The following is a 14970-nucleotide window of genomic DNA, read 5'->3' on the forward strand; positions in this document are numbered from 1 at the left end:
TGGGCCTCTTCGTTAGTAACAAAGAAACAGAATTTCCGGAGGAGGAGGCCCAGAAATCAGGATTTTAAAAAGATTCCCAGGTGATTCTAATGTGCAGCCAAGGTTGAGAACCACTGGCCTAAGGAAATTAGCCTATTTTAGTGATTTAGACTAATATCTAGTGGAATCTATCTTGGCAGCTCTCAGGATGTTTAAATAAAAAATACAGCCATCTGCATCCAACCATCTTTCCCCAGTTTTACTCTATAATTTTATGTATCCACTCATAGTTGTGTTTTTTTTTTTAAAAAACACAACCAAACACACACAATGCTTTTGTTTTCATGAACTGTTTTATTGGTTTCTTATGTATTTTCATCATTGCATGTGCTTGGGTTATAACTCAACTCTGTGCAGAAGCCGGCTTTTCATATCATCATTAATAATTCATAAGCTCCATAGAATTACTTGAGGTCTTTTTAACCAAGTATCTTCAATCTTAGCATATCCAGTGTCGCTTTAGCTTCCAGTTTAGAAAAAAAGATGACTGTGTATACAGACTCTGCTATCTCAGGCGACCCTGAATAAGAATTTCATCCCTGTTTCTTATTTCTTTTGATGTTCAGGATGCTTGCAAAACCTAGATCGGTGAAAACACCGTATATGGGACATAACAGAATCATGCCAATTAAGTGACCTGGCAGACTGATAGCACTGTAGGGGTCAGGGAAGGAAACTTCCCATCAGCGCTCATCACAGAAGCCTCCTGAGGGCAGCCGTAGCCGTCAGAGTCCGGAGGACACCTGGCGAGGCCCCTGGACCAGTTCCTAAGCCACATGCATGCTTCTCCCCGACCTGTTAGGAGACACAGTGACGTCGGGGTCCGTGACTGGGTCCAGACCTAGCAGATCTGCCCGCTGACCTGCATGTGGAAACCCTGGGGCTTTTGTCATCTTGACGTTTACTCCCAACAAAGCCACGCTTGGAAATTTGAGGGATGAACTGTTCCTTCTGGGAATAATGAAAGCTTACCATGTATTTTTCAGAGCTTCTGGGTAGTTGGGGTTGGATTTTTTTTCTTTTTTTTTTTTCTCTCCTTTGTTCTTTCTCTCTTCCTCTCTTTTAAATTGAAAGGAGACTTGGCTTTTGTAGGGAGGGGTGGAGGGGCTTTTCTCTGGCTTGTTTCTTCTCAATACCAGTTTTCTCTGAAGGCCTATTGGGATGAGTACTCATAAAATAAAGCCACTTGTGTGCTATGCTTCATTATAATCAAGGTGAATTTTTTTCTTGCAGAATAGTGGGGTGTTTGGAAGCACGGTACATCTCAAAGAAATGAGGCCATTTCCTTACAGATTCGTGTTTTCAGAAGATGAGGTTTTATTGAAATACAGAATTTTCAGTCTCTCTGATGTGTATAAAACTGCTACAAAGAACCTTTATGGATTTTGAGGAGCATGAGGAATAAAAGCAGTCTTTGCTCATCTCAGGCTAGAATTTAGAATTTTTTAATTAACTGAAAATAGTCTCTGTATTTGAGTGCAGCTGATGCCACTGGAAATGTATTAATGATGAGACTGATTGCTGCATTTCGCAACTGCATTTTGCTTGTACTTGTCATTGTGATGTGGCAGCTATGTTCTGCTCTTTTAAATCAAGTAATCTTTAATCAAGTCGATTCTCTTGCCTGCCCGGAGAAACAGCACCCCGAAACACAGTGTTGCAGAACCCTCTCTTGTTTCAGGGCAGTGCTCCTCAGACTTCGCTGTGCATATGAGTCACCTGCGGGTTGTTTTTTTAACTTCAGATTCCAATTCAATAGGTCAGGGGTGAGGCTCAAGAGTCTGCATTTTCTAACACGTGATGCTGATGCTGCTGGTCCACAGACCAACTTTGAGTAACAAGATTTTAGAATGTATTTATGTAAAAATTCCAGATTTAATAATTCTGAAGTTGGATGGGGAGGGTGGAATGAAATACACTGGTATTTCTAAGGACAGGTCACTGGTCAGATGTGTCCCTTCATGAAGGCAGATCGGAGGCTGTTTCCTTTGTGTCTCTACTACTCTTAGTAGCAAGTTAATGAGCAGCTTATATTTGAATTCCTTGAGAAGGGAGATTTTATTTTACTGTTTTCCAGTCTTCATATTTCTGGAGCCTATTGAATTCCCAGGCACCCAGTAAATGGCCAATTAGTGAGTTGAATTCAATCAAATTAAATTTATTGAACTTTATTAGAACAATATAGGGATGATCTGGTTTTTTATCCCTAAAACCACTTGTTTTCTCTTTTAAATATTTATATTACTTTTATGTACAAACTAGAGGCCTGGTGCATGAAATTCATGCACTGGGTGAGGGGGGGGGGGTTGTCCCTCAGCCCAGCCTGCACCCTTTCCAGTCTGGACCCCTTGAGGGATGTCCGACTGCCGGTTTAGGCCTGAGCTCACAGTGATCAAGCCTAAACCAGCAGTCGGACATCCATCTCACAACCTGGGGCTGCTGGCTCCCAACCACTCGCCTGCCTACCCGCCTGATTGCCCCTAACCGCTTCTGCCTGCCAGCCTGATCACCCCCTAACCACTGCCCTGCCAGCCTGATCGACACCTAAGTGCTACCCTGCCGGCCCAATTGCGCCCACCTGCCCTCCCCTGCAGGCCTGGTTGCCCCCAACTCTCCTCCCCTGCAGGCCTGATTACCCCCAACTGCCCTCCCCTGCCAGCCTGGTCCCCACCCAACTGCCCTCCCCTGTTGACCTGGTTGCCCCTAATTACCCTCCCCTGCCGGCCCGATTGCCCCCACCTGCCCTCCCCTGCAGGCCTGGTCACCCCTAACTGCCCTCTCCTACAGGTCCGGTCACCCCTAAACTGCCCTCCCCTGCATGCCTGGTCCCCCCCACAACTGCCCTCCCCTGCCGGCCATCTTGTGCCCACATGGGGGCGGCCATATTGTGTGAGGGCATGATGGTCAATTTGCATATTATCTCTTTATTATATAGGCTGTAAATTCTGTCAGTAATTTATAACTGATCTTGTACAGCACTATATATATTTTTAAAATTACATTCTCTTGAAACGCAACATGAAAAATAAATGTAAATACAATTTAATGATAGTGAAGATTCAAGAATTGTAAAGCCCTTTTATCCCTAGGAATACAAAACAAAATTCTAACTCTAATAAAAGGACTTTGGCAACCATTTGTTATAATTTAAGAATTTTATTCTAGGGCCCTAGCTGGTTTGGCTCAGTGGATAGAGCATTGGCCTGTGGACCGAAGGGTCCCAGGTTCGATTCCAGTCAAGGGCATATACCTTGGTTGCAGGCTTCTCCTTGGCCTCGGCCCTGGTCAGGGTGCATGCAGGAGGCCACCAAAAATCTCACATCGATATTTCTGTGTTTCCCTCTCTCTTCTGCTCTCTAAAATCAATGGAACAATATCCTCGAGTGAGAATTTTTTTAAAAAAAGAATTTTATTCTAGGGATAAGAAATAAGGCATTCCCAGACTCTGTGCAGATTAAAACCTGTTCTCCTTTCTGAAAGAATACAGATTATTACTGATTCTTCAGTAAATTATACAAATCCAAAATATTACAGTTAGCAGGTTTGCATCCTAGAAGGACTTCCATAACTCATTGTATTAATCTCAGTATGCATGGACAAACTCAAGTGCTATTTTTTTCATTATTTCCTTGCAATGTTGGTTTTGCTTTAATTTTTTCAACACCTTTATTGAGATATTATCCACATGACATGCAGTTTACTCATTAAAAATGTACAGTTGACTTTTAGTATATTCACAAAGTTGTGTGTCGATCACCACAGTCAATTTTAGAATATTTTCATCGTTCTAAAAAGCAGTTTTACACTCCTTAGCCATTACTCCCCAATTCCTCCATCTCCTAGCCTCAGGCAACCATTAATCTACCTCTGTCTCTATAGATTGACTATTGTGGACATTTCATATAAATGGAATCATAATGTGTGGTCTTTTGTGACTGGCTTCTTTCACTTTGCATATGGTGGCATATATCAGTACTTCATTTCTTCCTGTGGCTGAACAATACTTCATTTTGTTCATTAATTGATGGACTCTTAGGTTGTTTCTACTCTTCAGCTGTGATTAATAATGCTGTCATAAACATTAAAATACAGTTTTTGTGTGAAAATATGTTTTGTTTTGTTTTTGTATACATACCTAGAAATGGAATTGCCAAGTCATATGTTAACTCTGTTTAATCTTTTGATGAACTACGAGCCTCTTGCAAAGTGGCTGCAGCATTTTACATTTCCATCACAGTGAATAAGGATTCCAGTTTCTCCACATCCTGCCCAATACTTGTTGTTATTTGTCTTTTTTATTGTAGTTATCCTGAGTGTGAGGTGGTATCTCTCTATTGTTTTCTTTTGCATTTCCCTGATGACTAATGATGTTGAGCATTTTTTCATATGCTTGTGACCATATGTAGATCTTTTTTTTGAAAGATACCTATTCAGCTCTATTGCCCACTTTTTAAATTGGGCTATTTGTCTTTTTATTATTGAGCTGTAAGAGTTCTTTATATATTCTAGATACAAATTCCTTGTCAGATATATGATTTGCAAGAAAAATTATTTTCCCATTCTGTGGATTATCTTTTTACTTGATCATGCCCTTTGAAGTACAAAGTCTTCAAATTTGATTAAATCCAATGTATTTGTTCTTTCCTTTTGTTGCTTGTGCTTTTGATGCCAGAGCCAAGAATCCAATGCCTAATGCAAGGAAGGTCATGCAGGTTTACTCCTATGTTTTTTTCTGGGAATTTTATAGTTGTAGCTGTCACATTTAGGTCTTTGATCCTTTTTGAATTAATTATTGTATGCGGTGTTTTTAAACATTTTTTTCTAATTACAGTTTAAATTCGGTATTATTTTGTATTAGTTTCAGGTGTACAGCATAGTGGTTAGCCAATCATATACTTTACAAATTGTACCCCCTGGTATTTCCAGTACCCACCTGGCACCATACATAGTTATTACAATGTTATTGTCTGTATTTCCTATGCTGTACTGTACATCACTGTGACTCTTGTAACTACCGATGTACTTCTCAGTCCCTTCATATGGTGCTCTTTTCGTTCTTAAGTGCTGTGATCTTGGCTACCACGCAAGTCTGAACAGAGCCCTCAGAACATATCTCTCTGCGGAGTACAACCTTGAAACCTCCAGACACGAAGGCTTAGACATTATTGAGAATGCCGTGGACAATTTGGAGCCCAGGAATGATAAGCAGCGATTCATGGAGATGTACCCTGCTGCCTTCTGTCCACCAATGAAGTTTGAGTTTCAGTCTCACATGGGTGATGAGGTCAGTCATTATTTTAAAACTGACGAATTGTCTCTTCACTCACATTACTCCACCTGCTGTAATCCAACAGTTGTAAGAATTCCCAGTTGTTTTCGCTCTCCTGCCTTTGTATGGGATCTTAACATAGTATTATCTCAGATCGGCCATTACTACCATCTTTTAAAGCAAGAATTAAACAAGGCCTAAAGGGGCCAAACAAATGCAGGTACAAGCTCAGTTGGGTGTAAGCACTAAACTGTCCCAGGATAGTTAGAGAGTGCTTCCTCCACTTCAAGACATTCAAATTTAAATTCAAATCCAAACATTTTGCTGGCCCAATAGAATCTATCTGAAGACTTCTTATAATCCTGATTAGAAGACCCTCCCATAAAGAAAAAAATAATTATAAAGGGTGAAAATGAGACAGAGTGAAAAAAATGCAAAAAATCTTATTTTCCCAGGGGGAAAAATCCATTTAAACCTCTTATGAGTTACAGTGCTATATTTTACTGTCTGTGGACGGGAAAACAAGAAGAACCAATTAATGGAGCGTACTATGTAGCCCTTGATGTCCCAGCTGTGCAAAACAATACTTATAGATTAAAAATTCAACTTTCGTTTATTGAGATGACAGTATGTTTTAAAAAGTAGGTGTAATTATAATACCCATGGCAGATTTCTTTAATGCCATAATTTTTTCTGAAGCACCTAATGTTAAGACTTATAAGATATATGTTTGTGTGTGTGCCTGCTATATTTCTCTCTAATTTTATTTTTGCTTGATTTGATATAGTGAATTACTTTATTAGAAATGGTTTTTTTTTAAATATATATTTTATTGATTTTTTTACAGAGAGGAAGGGAGAGAGATAGAGAGTTAGAAACATCGATTAGAGAGAAACATCGATCAGCTGCCTCCTGCACACCCCAAACTGGGGATGTGCCCGCAACCAAGGTACATGCCCTTGACCGGAATCGAACCTGGGACCTTTCAGTCCGCAGGCCGACGCTCTATTCACTGAGCCAAACCGGTTTCGGCAGAAATGGTATTTTTAAAACCAATAGCATGTGAATTTGACAGGCAAGTGGCTTATGCTACCCAGAGTTATGTTTCTCCAAGTGGATGCTGTTTTAATTTTTCAATTATGGATGTGATAACATACAGGGTGGGGCAAAAGTAAGTTTACAGTTGTGAGTACACGAAATAGTTTACTCTTGTATTATTACTCATTAATTAATTATTGTATTATTTTTCATATGAACAACTGTAAGCCCACTTTTGCCCCACCCCATAGAATGATAAAATATCATGGACAAGTGACTTTAATTGGGTTAATATTTTTTACCTTTTTAAAACTATTACTATTTTAATAGTGAGTCTGTTGCCTTTTTTTTAATGGCCAGTGCTGCCAGCAACCAGTAATTTCTATGATGTTTTAGAGACTCCATGAAAGGAAGTCCTCATCTGCCAAGAGTCTTTCTTTCTTTTTCTTCTTTTTTCTTTTTATTTTTTTTTTGCCGAGAGTATTTCTAAAACAAGAAAGAGGAGGAGAAATTGTTTCTGGCCCAGTTTTAATATAATTAAAATATCCTAATTTTGACCTTATTCATAATTGAGATCATGGCCAAAATATCTTTCTGACAAAGCCCAAGATAAGTGGCCTCTTCAAATTCATGGTGAATCACATGGTTTGGCTGGTGCTGGCAAGACAAGCCATGATTGAAAGATACTAATAATAGCTATTCGCATATTTTGAGGTTTTGCTGTTCCAGGCAGTGTTCTAAGTGATGTATGGACATTATCTCATTTCATCCCTACAACAACCCTGTGGCATAGGCACTCTTATTATCCCCATTTTACAGAGAAGAAAACTGAGGTTCAGTAACTTACCACAGTCACCCAGCTGACTAGAACCAGTAGGCTCTGCTCCCGCCCGGGTTTTGCCCGTATGGTCCATTTGGATCATCCTTCCCACTCTGCCTTCTGCCCTCTTCCCGAGTCATTAAGAATCCCGCGAGTGAGACATCAGCAGCAGAGCTCTGCTTCCAGCAACTGCCCCGTTCTTAGAGCGATGCTTCCTCCAGCTGCTCTCTTTCCAGTCATATCCAGGCCAAGCAGCTGCATTCTGCTCTTTCCACTTACGTAACTGGTTCATATTTAAAACTGAGGTTTTGAGGAGGCTGTTAAAAGTCAATATGTAACTGGAATCTGGGGACCAGCGTGATTCATACAGCATTTAAGTAGGAGAACCATGCCTCTGGAGGCTGGCTGGCTGGCTGGTGCTCTGTTGTAACTGTGGCTTCTGATTCCCCACCAGGTGTGTCAGGTCAGCGCTCAGCAGCCGGTCCAGGCGGAGCTCATGCTCAGGTACCAGCAGCTGCAATCCCGACTAGCCACCCTCAAAATCGAGAATGAGGAGGTGAGCGTGCTTTCTGCCCCACGGGTAATCTGAATTCTCATGTCAGCTGAGAGACATTTTCACGTGGCCTCGGCATATTTAACATTCTAAATGCAGTCTCTTCATCATGTATTGTCAGCTAAATCGGGGTTCCTAAAATGCTCTTTGTAGAGGATCAATGCAGATTCTGTATCCTACCAGAGATGAATACTTTACTAGGGATTCACTGCATACACAGGGAGTCTGTAATTCACACTCAAACTCATTTGATAGGTTATCAAATTCAACGTGTGTTCAAGAATATACAGTGTGGCATGAAACTTTTGACTGATGTATTCATTTCATCATAACTTTTGAAATTAAATATTTTTATGATTTTTTGTGTGCTGTAGATTTTTGGGACTGAACATGGCATTATTGATATAATTAGTACAAAAATCATATTTTTAAAAATATATTTTATTGATTTTTTACAGAGAGGAAGGGAGAGGGATAGAGAGTTAGAAACATCGATGAGAGAGAAACATCGACCAGCTGCCTCCTGCACACTCCCCACTGGGGATGTGCCCGCGACCAAGGCACATGCCCCTGACCGGAATCGAACCTGGGACCCTTGAGTCCGCAGGCCGACGCTCGATCCACTGAGCCAAACCGGTTAGGTCCAAAAATCATATTTTAAAGTAACATTTGAATGAGAATAGAAAACTGTTTATTTGCTGACATCAGTGGATTCAAATGGATGGAACATAAATGTGAATTACAAATACATCTTGAGCCAGGAAGCAGTTGTACAATTCAGCTGTCTCATTCTGAAATTAATTTAATTAGATCCACGTTCTCCTTAAATAAAAATATGAACCCCAAATGTTTCTTGTATTAGTCTTGGCTCTCAGCTGTAATTTATAGGGACCAAACCAAACTTACTCATTGGAAGTTTACTTGGTCAAGTTTGCAGTAACTGCAGTCAAAATCTATGCTCAGATGATATTATCAGGCATCTCTTTCCGTCACTTTGAAGTGATATCTTCATGTGTGTTGGTAGGAGTTTCCTCCCCACCCACCACCCCTCCTTACCCCGTATTGGGAGAGCCAGGACTGCATGGTCCCTACCGCTTGCCATCTCACCCATTCCAGCATTTTAATCTCTGAAATAGATCCTTCATTGGCCTGACTTGTCGTGAATACTTCCGTCCAGCAAATGGGATTCTCTCATTGGTCAGCCTGCTCATCAGGCCTTTTGATTAACAGCCCCATCAGAAATATCTATTCCTAGAGACAATTCTCATAAGTAGAGAATATGGAACGGGGGGGGGGGGGGGGAACACCCCACAATAATTCACCTTGATAAAATGAATTATCAGAATTCACTTTGGTACTCTGTTCTATTTCAATCCCACTGGGACGTTTTGAGCTGTGTGAATGTGTTCGTTTCAATTAAAAAAAGGATGACGTGTTTGAAGACCAGTATAGTTTGGTAAAAACCCATTGCAGCTTCCTGGATTCCATTCTTTCTAGGAGAACCCAGCCACCCCTTATTCAAACATGTGTATTTAAGTTGCAGCCAGTGTGGTTAAGACTTCAGTTTCTGTGCCATGCACGTCCCACAAACAAGCCTTTCCAAAGGGAAGCTGTTGGTCTCCTTGAGGTGTTCGAGAGCTTAGGCCTGAGGGTTTGCGTGAGGCATCACGAAAGACTCAACTAATACAGTCTACTGACCCTGTTGAATTTACAGTGTGTATGTGACTTCCACTTTTTTTTTTCATGCGTGTCCTCCTGCTGTTTTATTTGGAAACATTCTCTAAGTTCTAGGAAAATAGTGTGTTTTGCACAAGGTCAAAACTGGCAGCCCACAGACCTGTTTCATTTGGCTCCCGCAGTTTTGGCCTGTTACACACAGGGAAGACTGGTGGCTCTGGCCCTGCATTGCCTCATGACAGGAAGAGCTGGGTTATTTGAATTTCCCTTTGCCAGCTCCTGATTTTCGTACACTGGACTAGACCATTTATGTTACCTGTCTGGCCTCCGCAGGCCTCTGAGTTCCTAATGTTTAATGATGTCCCTTTGGGCATAATTTGGAGAAGCCCAGTGTCCTTATAAACTGATAAGGCAGGCAGCACTTTCTGAGGCTTAATTGTTATAAATTTACTGTAGAAACAAATGCATTGGATTATCCTGATATTTCTTTTTTGTTTGTATGTTAATCCTCACCCGAGGATATTTTTTTCCATTGATTTTTAGAAAGAGTTGGAGGGAGGGAGGAAGGGAGAGAGAGAGATGTGAGAGACACATATCGATTGGTTGTCTCCTGCACACACTGCTACAGGGGCCAGGGATCAAAACCCTAACCACTGAGCCACCCGCCAGGGCTATCCTGATATTTCTTGTGAGCATGACTAGTGGTTTAAATTTGTTAAGTATGGAACAGTTCACTGTAGTGGATTCCCAATGTGTAAAAACTAAATTGGATTCTTGAGAAATAAATTGGATTTTAGACAATCAGTAGATTTCCATAGGTATAGAAGGAGGAACATGTTCCAACATATTTCAAGGTTCCCTGAGAGAACCTTGCTCACTCAGAGAAGTTTGGTTATCACCCAGGTTCTCCTTGGGGATGAGCCAAAGGTGAAGCTGAAGTCATGTGATTAGAGTTGTGATACTATGGGTCAGTTCATTTCAGTACAATAAATATTTATTGAGCAACTTCTACATTCCACATATTTTTCCAGGTGTGCAGAGTACAGAGATGAATAAGTCACAGTTATCATATGTCTAGCATGAGAGCCAGACTGTAAGAAGTCATTCATATAATGTGAAAAATAAGAGACATAATAGGGAACAACATAGCAATCATTGCTGATTTGGAGTCCTGTATAGCACTTGTCTCTACCATAAATAAAGAACTTGCCTTTGATCTTCCACTGATAGGACAGAAAACAGACACATTGATATCAAATCAAAATAGTCAAGTAAAGAAGCATGTATAATTCTATATAATTCTCTGCCTCTATAAAAAATATACACATTCATAAAGTCCAAATTTTACTACAAATAGTTCAGTTAACTAAAAATAATTATGATGGCCTGTAAAAAGATCAAAATTGAGAGAGAATTTCATCCAACTTTATAAAAGAAGGACAGTGAAGCTAAGTGAACACATGAACCTTTTCATCAAATCTTAAACAACGACAAATAATGGGCACCACTTGAAACTGTAGGGAGCCTTCTTAGAAGGGTTTCTCTGCTAAAAGCCCTCTGGCCATATTAATTTTGTTTGCTCTGCAGTGCTTGATTTTTTTTTTTTTTTACTTAGTTGCTGTCATTAAAAATTGCAATTTTTGAGTTAAAATATTGATTTTTAGCATCTAAAAAATTAGAAAGTCTTGTTATACTGAATCTTCATTTCTGCAGGATGATAATCTGCTTGAACTGAGCAATAAATGCTTCCTTAGACACAGAGCATGTATATATGCTTCTTGTTTGCCATACTCCCCACTCAGCCCAGTTGCCTCATTTTTTTTCTTTCTTTTTATTTTTTATTATTTTTTTTATTTTTATTTTTCAGATTATTACAGTTGTTCCTCTTTTTTTCCCCCCATAGCTCTCCTCCACCCAGTTCCCACCCCACCCTCTGCCCTTACCCCTCCCACTGTCCTCATCCATAGGTGTACGATTTTTGTCCAGTCTCTTCCTGCACCCCCACACCCCTTTCCCCCCAAGAATTGTCAGTCCACTCCCTTTCCATGCCCCTGGTTCTATTATATTCACCAGTTTACTCTGTTCATCAGATTTTTTATTCACTTGATTTTTAGTTTCACTTGTTGATAGATGTGTATTTGCTGTTCGTAATTTTTATCTTTACCTTTTTCTTCTTCCTCTTCTTAAAGAATACCTTTCAGCATTTTATATAATGCTGGTTTGGTGGTGATGAACTCCTTTAGCTTTTTCTTATCTGTGAAGCTCTTTATCTGACCTTCAATTCTGAATGATAGCTTTGCTGGATAAAGTAATCTTGGTTGTAGGTTCTTGCTATTCTTGTAGGTAACTGACTGTCTTTCTCTTGCTGCTTTTAAGATTCTCTCTTTGTCTTTTGCTCTTGGCATTTTAATTATGATGTGTCTTGGTGTGGTCCTCTTTGGATTCCTTTTGTTTGGGGTTCTCTGCGCTTCCTGGACTTGTAAGTCTATTTCTTTCACCAGGTAGGGGAAGTTTTCTGTCATTATTTCTTCAAATAGGTTTTTAATATCTTGCCCTCTCTCTTCTTCTGGCACCCCTATAATTCGGATGTTAGTACACTTGAAGCTGTCCCAGAGGCTCCTTACACTATCTTCATATTTTTGGATTCTTTTTTCTTTTTGCTTTTCCGGTTGGGTATTTTTTTGTTTCTTCGTATTTCAAATCTTTGACTTGATTCTTGGGATCCTCTTGTCTGCTGTTGGATCTCTGTATATTATTCTTTATTTCAGTCAGTGTATCCTTAATTTCTAGTTGGTCTTTTTTCATATCCTCCAGGGTCTCACTAAATTTATTGGCGGTTTCCAGAAAATTTTTGAAAAACCTTATAACCGTGGTTTTGAACTCTAAATCCAGTCGTTTGCTTTCCTCCATTTCTGTCATTTGTGACCTGTTTCTTTGTCTCCGCATTTTTTATGCTTCCCTGTGTTGGTATAGTGGCTTTGTGTGCTAGGTGTCCTATAGGGCCCAGTGGCTCAGCCTCCCCAATACCTGAGGTGGACACTCTTGGTGCACCCCTTTGTGGGCTTTGTGCACAGTCTTGTTGTAGTCTTGTTGTAGTTAAGCCTTGATTGTTGTAGTTATCACTGGGATGAATTGACCTCCAGGCCAATTGACTGTGAGAATCAGCTGTGTCTACGGTGGGAGAACTTCTGTGCTGAAGACACCCTTCTGGGGCAAGACTTGCTTCAGTGGGGCTTTGGTGCTCACTGAGTCTGCCCTCTGAGTGTGTCCCTTATGGATCTGAGGAGTTGTATTCTAGATGGTCCCTCTCTGACCACTGGGTACACTGGCTCTTGGATCTAAGGAGGTGCTAATTTAGCCTCTGCCTGAGGCTACCCAGGAGGAGCTACGAAGAGATCTGCAGATTCCCCTTCCTTTTTGGGGGTTTGGAGGTGCCCAGATGAGGCCCAGCTGTGAAGCAATGCAAGCTGCTGTGGGGCCTTGGGCCTTCTCTTGGAAGTTCTGGGTCTGTCTGGCCCAGCTGCAATTTGTTAGGTAATTTTCAGACTGCAAAGGGCCAGGCCATTCATATGCAAAAGCCTCTGCCGCAGCCTGGGTGGGGCGGGGTCTCAGGGAATCAACAGGGCAGAGCAAGCAGCTATGGCTGATCCTCAGCCCTGCCCTAAGGGGCCCCGAGTCTCAGTGTCCTGGTAATTGCTGCAAGCACCTCTGAGGGAAAGCCACCCTCAAGTTCCCAGTTCTGCCTGCTGCCAGACAGTCCAGTTTCTCCCCGTATGAGTCCTGGGTCCCCAGAGACTTCCCGGAACTGGAGTTCAGAGCAGTCGGGGGCTTGTGACTCCCTCCCGATTCAAAAAGACAGCTGTCCTCAGGTGCCAGCCCCTTTCCGCGCGCGCTCAAGCCTTCGTACCTCTACACTTTACTTCCGCAGCTCCTCTGAGTCTCAGTGTGCTTTTCTCTTTCCTTCTAGTTGTAGAATTTCCACTCAGCCAGCCTTCCTGTAGTTCTGGATGATGTCCATTTTGTCTTTTCGTTGTATTTTTGAAATTGTTGTGGGAGGCAGCAATTTCCGGTGTTTACTTATGCCGCCATCTTGGTTTCTCCCAGTTGCCTCATTTTCATTACTTGCTTGGCCCTTGAAGATATTTGAGTTTACAGCACCTGCCTTAAAGAAAAGAGAGCAGTAAGCATTTGTGAAATGACCTCAGTATACTTGTAAATAGTAAAAGTTGAAAGAAAAGTTTTGAGAAGGACTTGGTTCAGTTTGTAGTTGTTGCAGATTCATAAGTTTGTGCCATTAATTGTCACTTCACAACTTTACGTTTGCCGGTCGAACCTTTAAAATGAGCTTTCTGTTTCATTATGCTGCACACTTGCGTCACCGGTACCTCACTCTTGTGATTCCCGCGTCCAGTCAGCCAGTCAACAAATATTAGTGTCCACCGTGTGTTGTGCACAGAGAAACAGAGCAGAAACAACTTTACTCCCAATTTTTTTGTTTTCTTTTTCTTACTTCAAAGTATAACTTTATATCCGAAACATTAATAAATATTACTTTAAAAGATAAACTTTATTTTTTATTATTTTAATTTTTGAAATCTTTATTGTTGACAGTATTACCCGTGTCCCTTTTTTCCCCCCATTGACCCTTTCTAGCCTGCACCTACCCCACAGCCGCCCACCCCGGCCCCAGGCCTTCACCACCCTATTGTCTGTGTCCAGGGGTTATGCATATAAGCATATAAGTTCTTTGGTTTAAAAAGATAACACTAAAAGCAACCTAAATGTAAATGATCATTTTACCTTTCTCCCTATAAACATTTTCCAAACTCTTTCCAAACTCTTAAAGTTTACTTTTAACCTTGGTCATGAGGATTTCAGTTTAGGGGTCATTCCTGTCGTTTCTTTCACAGCTAGCCTCTGGAGTAGTTCCCACAGATTGCATTTCCCTTTTCTTAGACCTCTTCTTTCCTACCTTATCTACAGACAGCCGAAGAAAAGGAAGATGAATTGCATAGCTAAAGAAATTATGCCTTTCATATTTTTAGCACAGTCTTAGTTTTAAGTAGCTCGTCCCATTTTCAGACCATCTGTACCAATATTTGGTCAAGAAAATCAAGTTTTATAAGCATGTCACTTCTGTGCTGTGACGTATAAACGAGGCTCTCTTACGTTATAGATTTATCCCCTGGAAGGAATGGAAAAGACAAAAACCTTAATTAATTCACAACAAGGTTTAATGAAGTGAGAGCCCATGTACATGTTCTTAGCATCACTTAAACTCTTTCACCAACAGTTTACTAGGGAGCTTTTCACAGACTGTTCCCCAAAATATATTCCATTCACAGGATGTTTTCAACCATAATGAAAACAATTTTAGGCAAACATTTGAGACAAATTTTATGGCCTGGGTAATTGATGGGAAGTAAGAGATATTTTGGTTATGATGTAGAAAAGTCACATTTCCCTCCAAATTTTCCCATAGTACCAATGAGTGCAGCAGAATCTCAAGTCATGTAAATCAGTGACCAAACCCTTAAAGGCAATTGTCAAATCCTTTGAAGACTTGATAGAAGA

The 14970-nt window shown here is 40.7% G+C and overlaps 1 protein-coding gene across 4 annotated transcripts in view; it reads left to right on the forward strand.

Annotated features, from left to right (window-relative positions):
• SRGAP1 (SLIT-ROBO Rho GTPase activating protein 1) overlaps positions 1-14970 on the forward strand; it is a 257728-nt gene that overhangs the window by 180248 nt on the left and 62510 nt on the right. For all 4 annotated transcript variants that reach the window (XR_002831209.1, XM_006096847.3, XM_006096848.3 and 1 more), the window contains 2 exons: positions 5102-5323; positions 7621-7722. Coding sequence is in view for 3 of the 4 variants with exons in the window: in XM_006096847.3 (XP_006096909.1) it covers positions 5102-5323; positions 7621-7722 (324 nt within the window). In the remaining variant the exon portion in view is untranslated. The remainder of the gene's footprint in view (positions 1-5101; positions 5324-7620; positions 7723-14970) is intronic.

This window comes from Myotis lucifugus, unplaced genomic scaffold, assembly GCF_000147115.1.
Source record: "Myotis lucifugus unplaced genomic scaffold, Myoluc2.0 scaffold_189, whole genome shotgun sequence".
NCBI classification, from domain to species: domain Eukaryota; kingdom Metazoa; phylum Chordata; class Mammalia; order Chiroptera; family Vespertilionidae; genus Myotis; species Myotis lucifugus.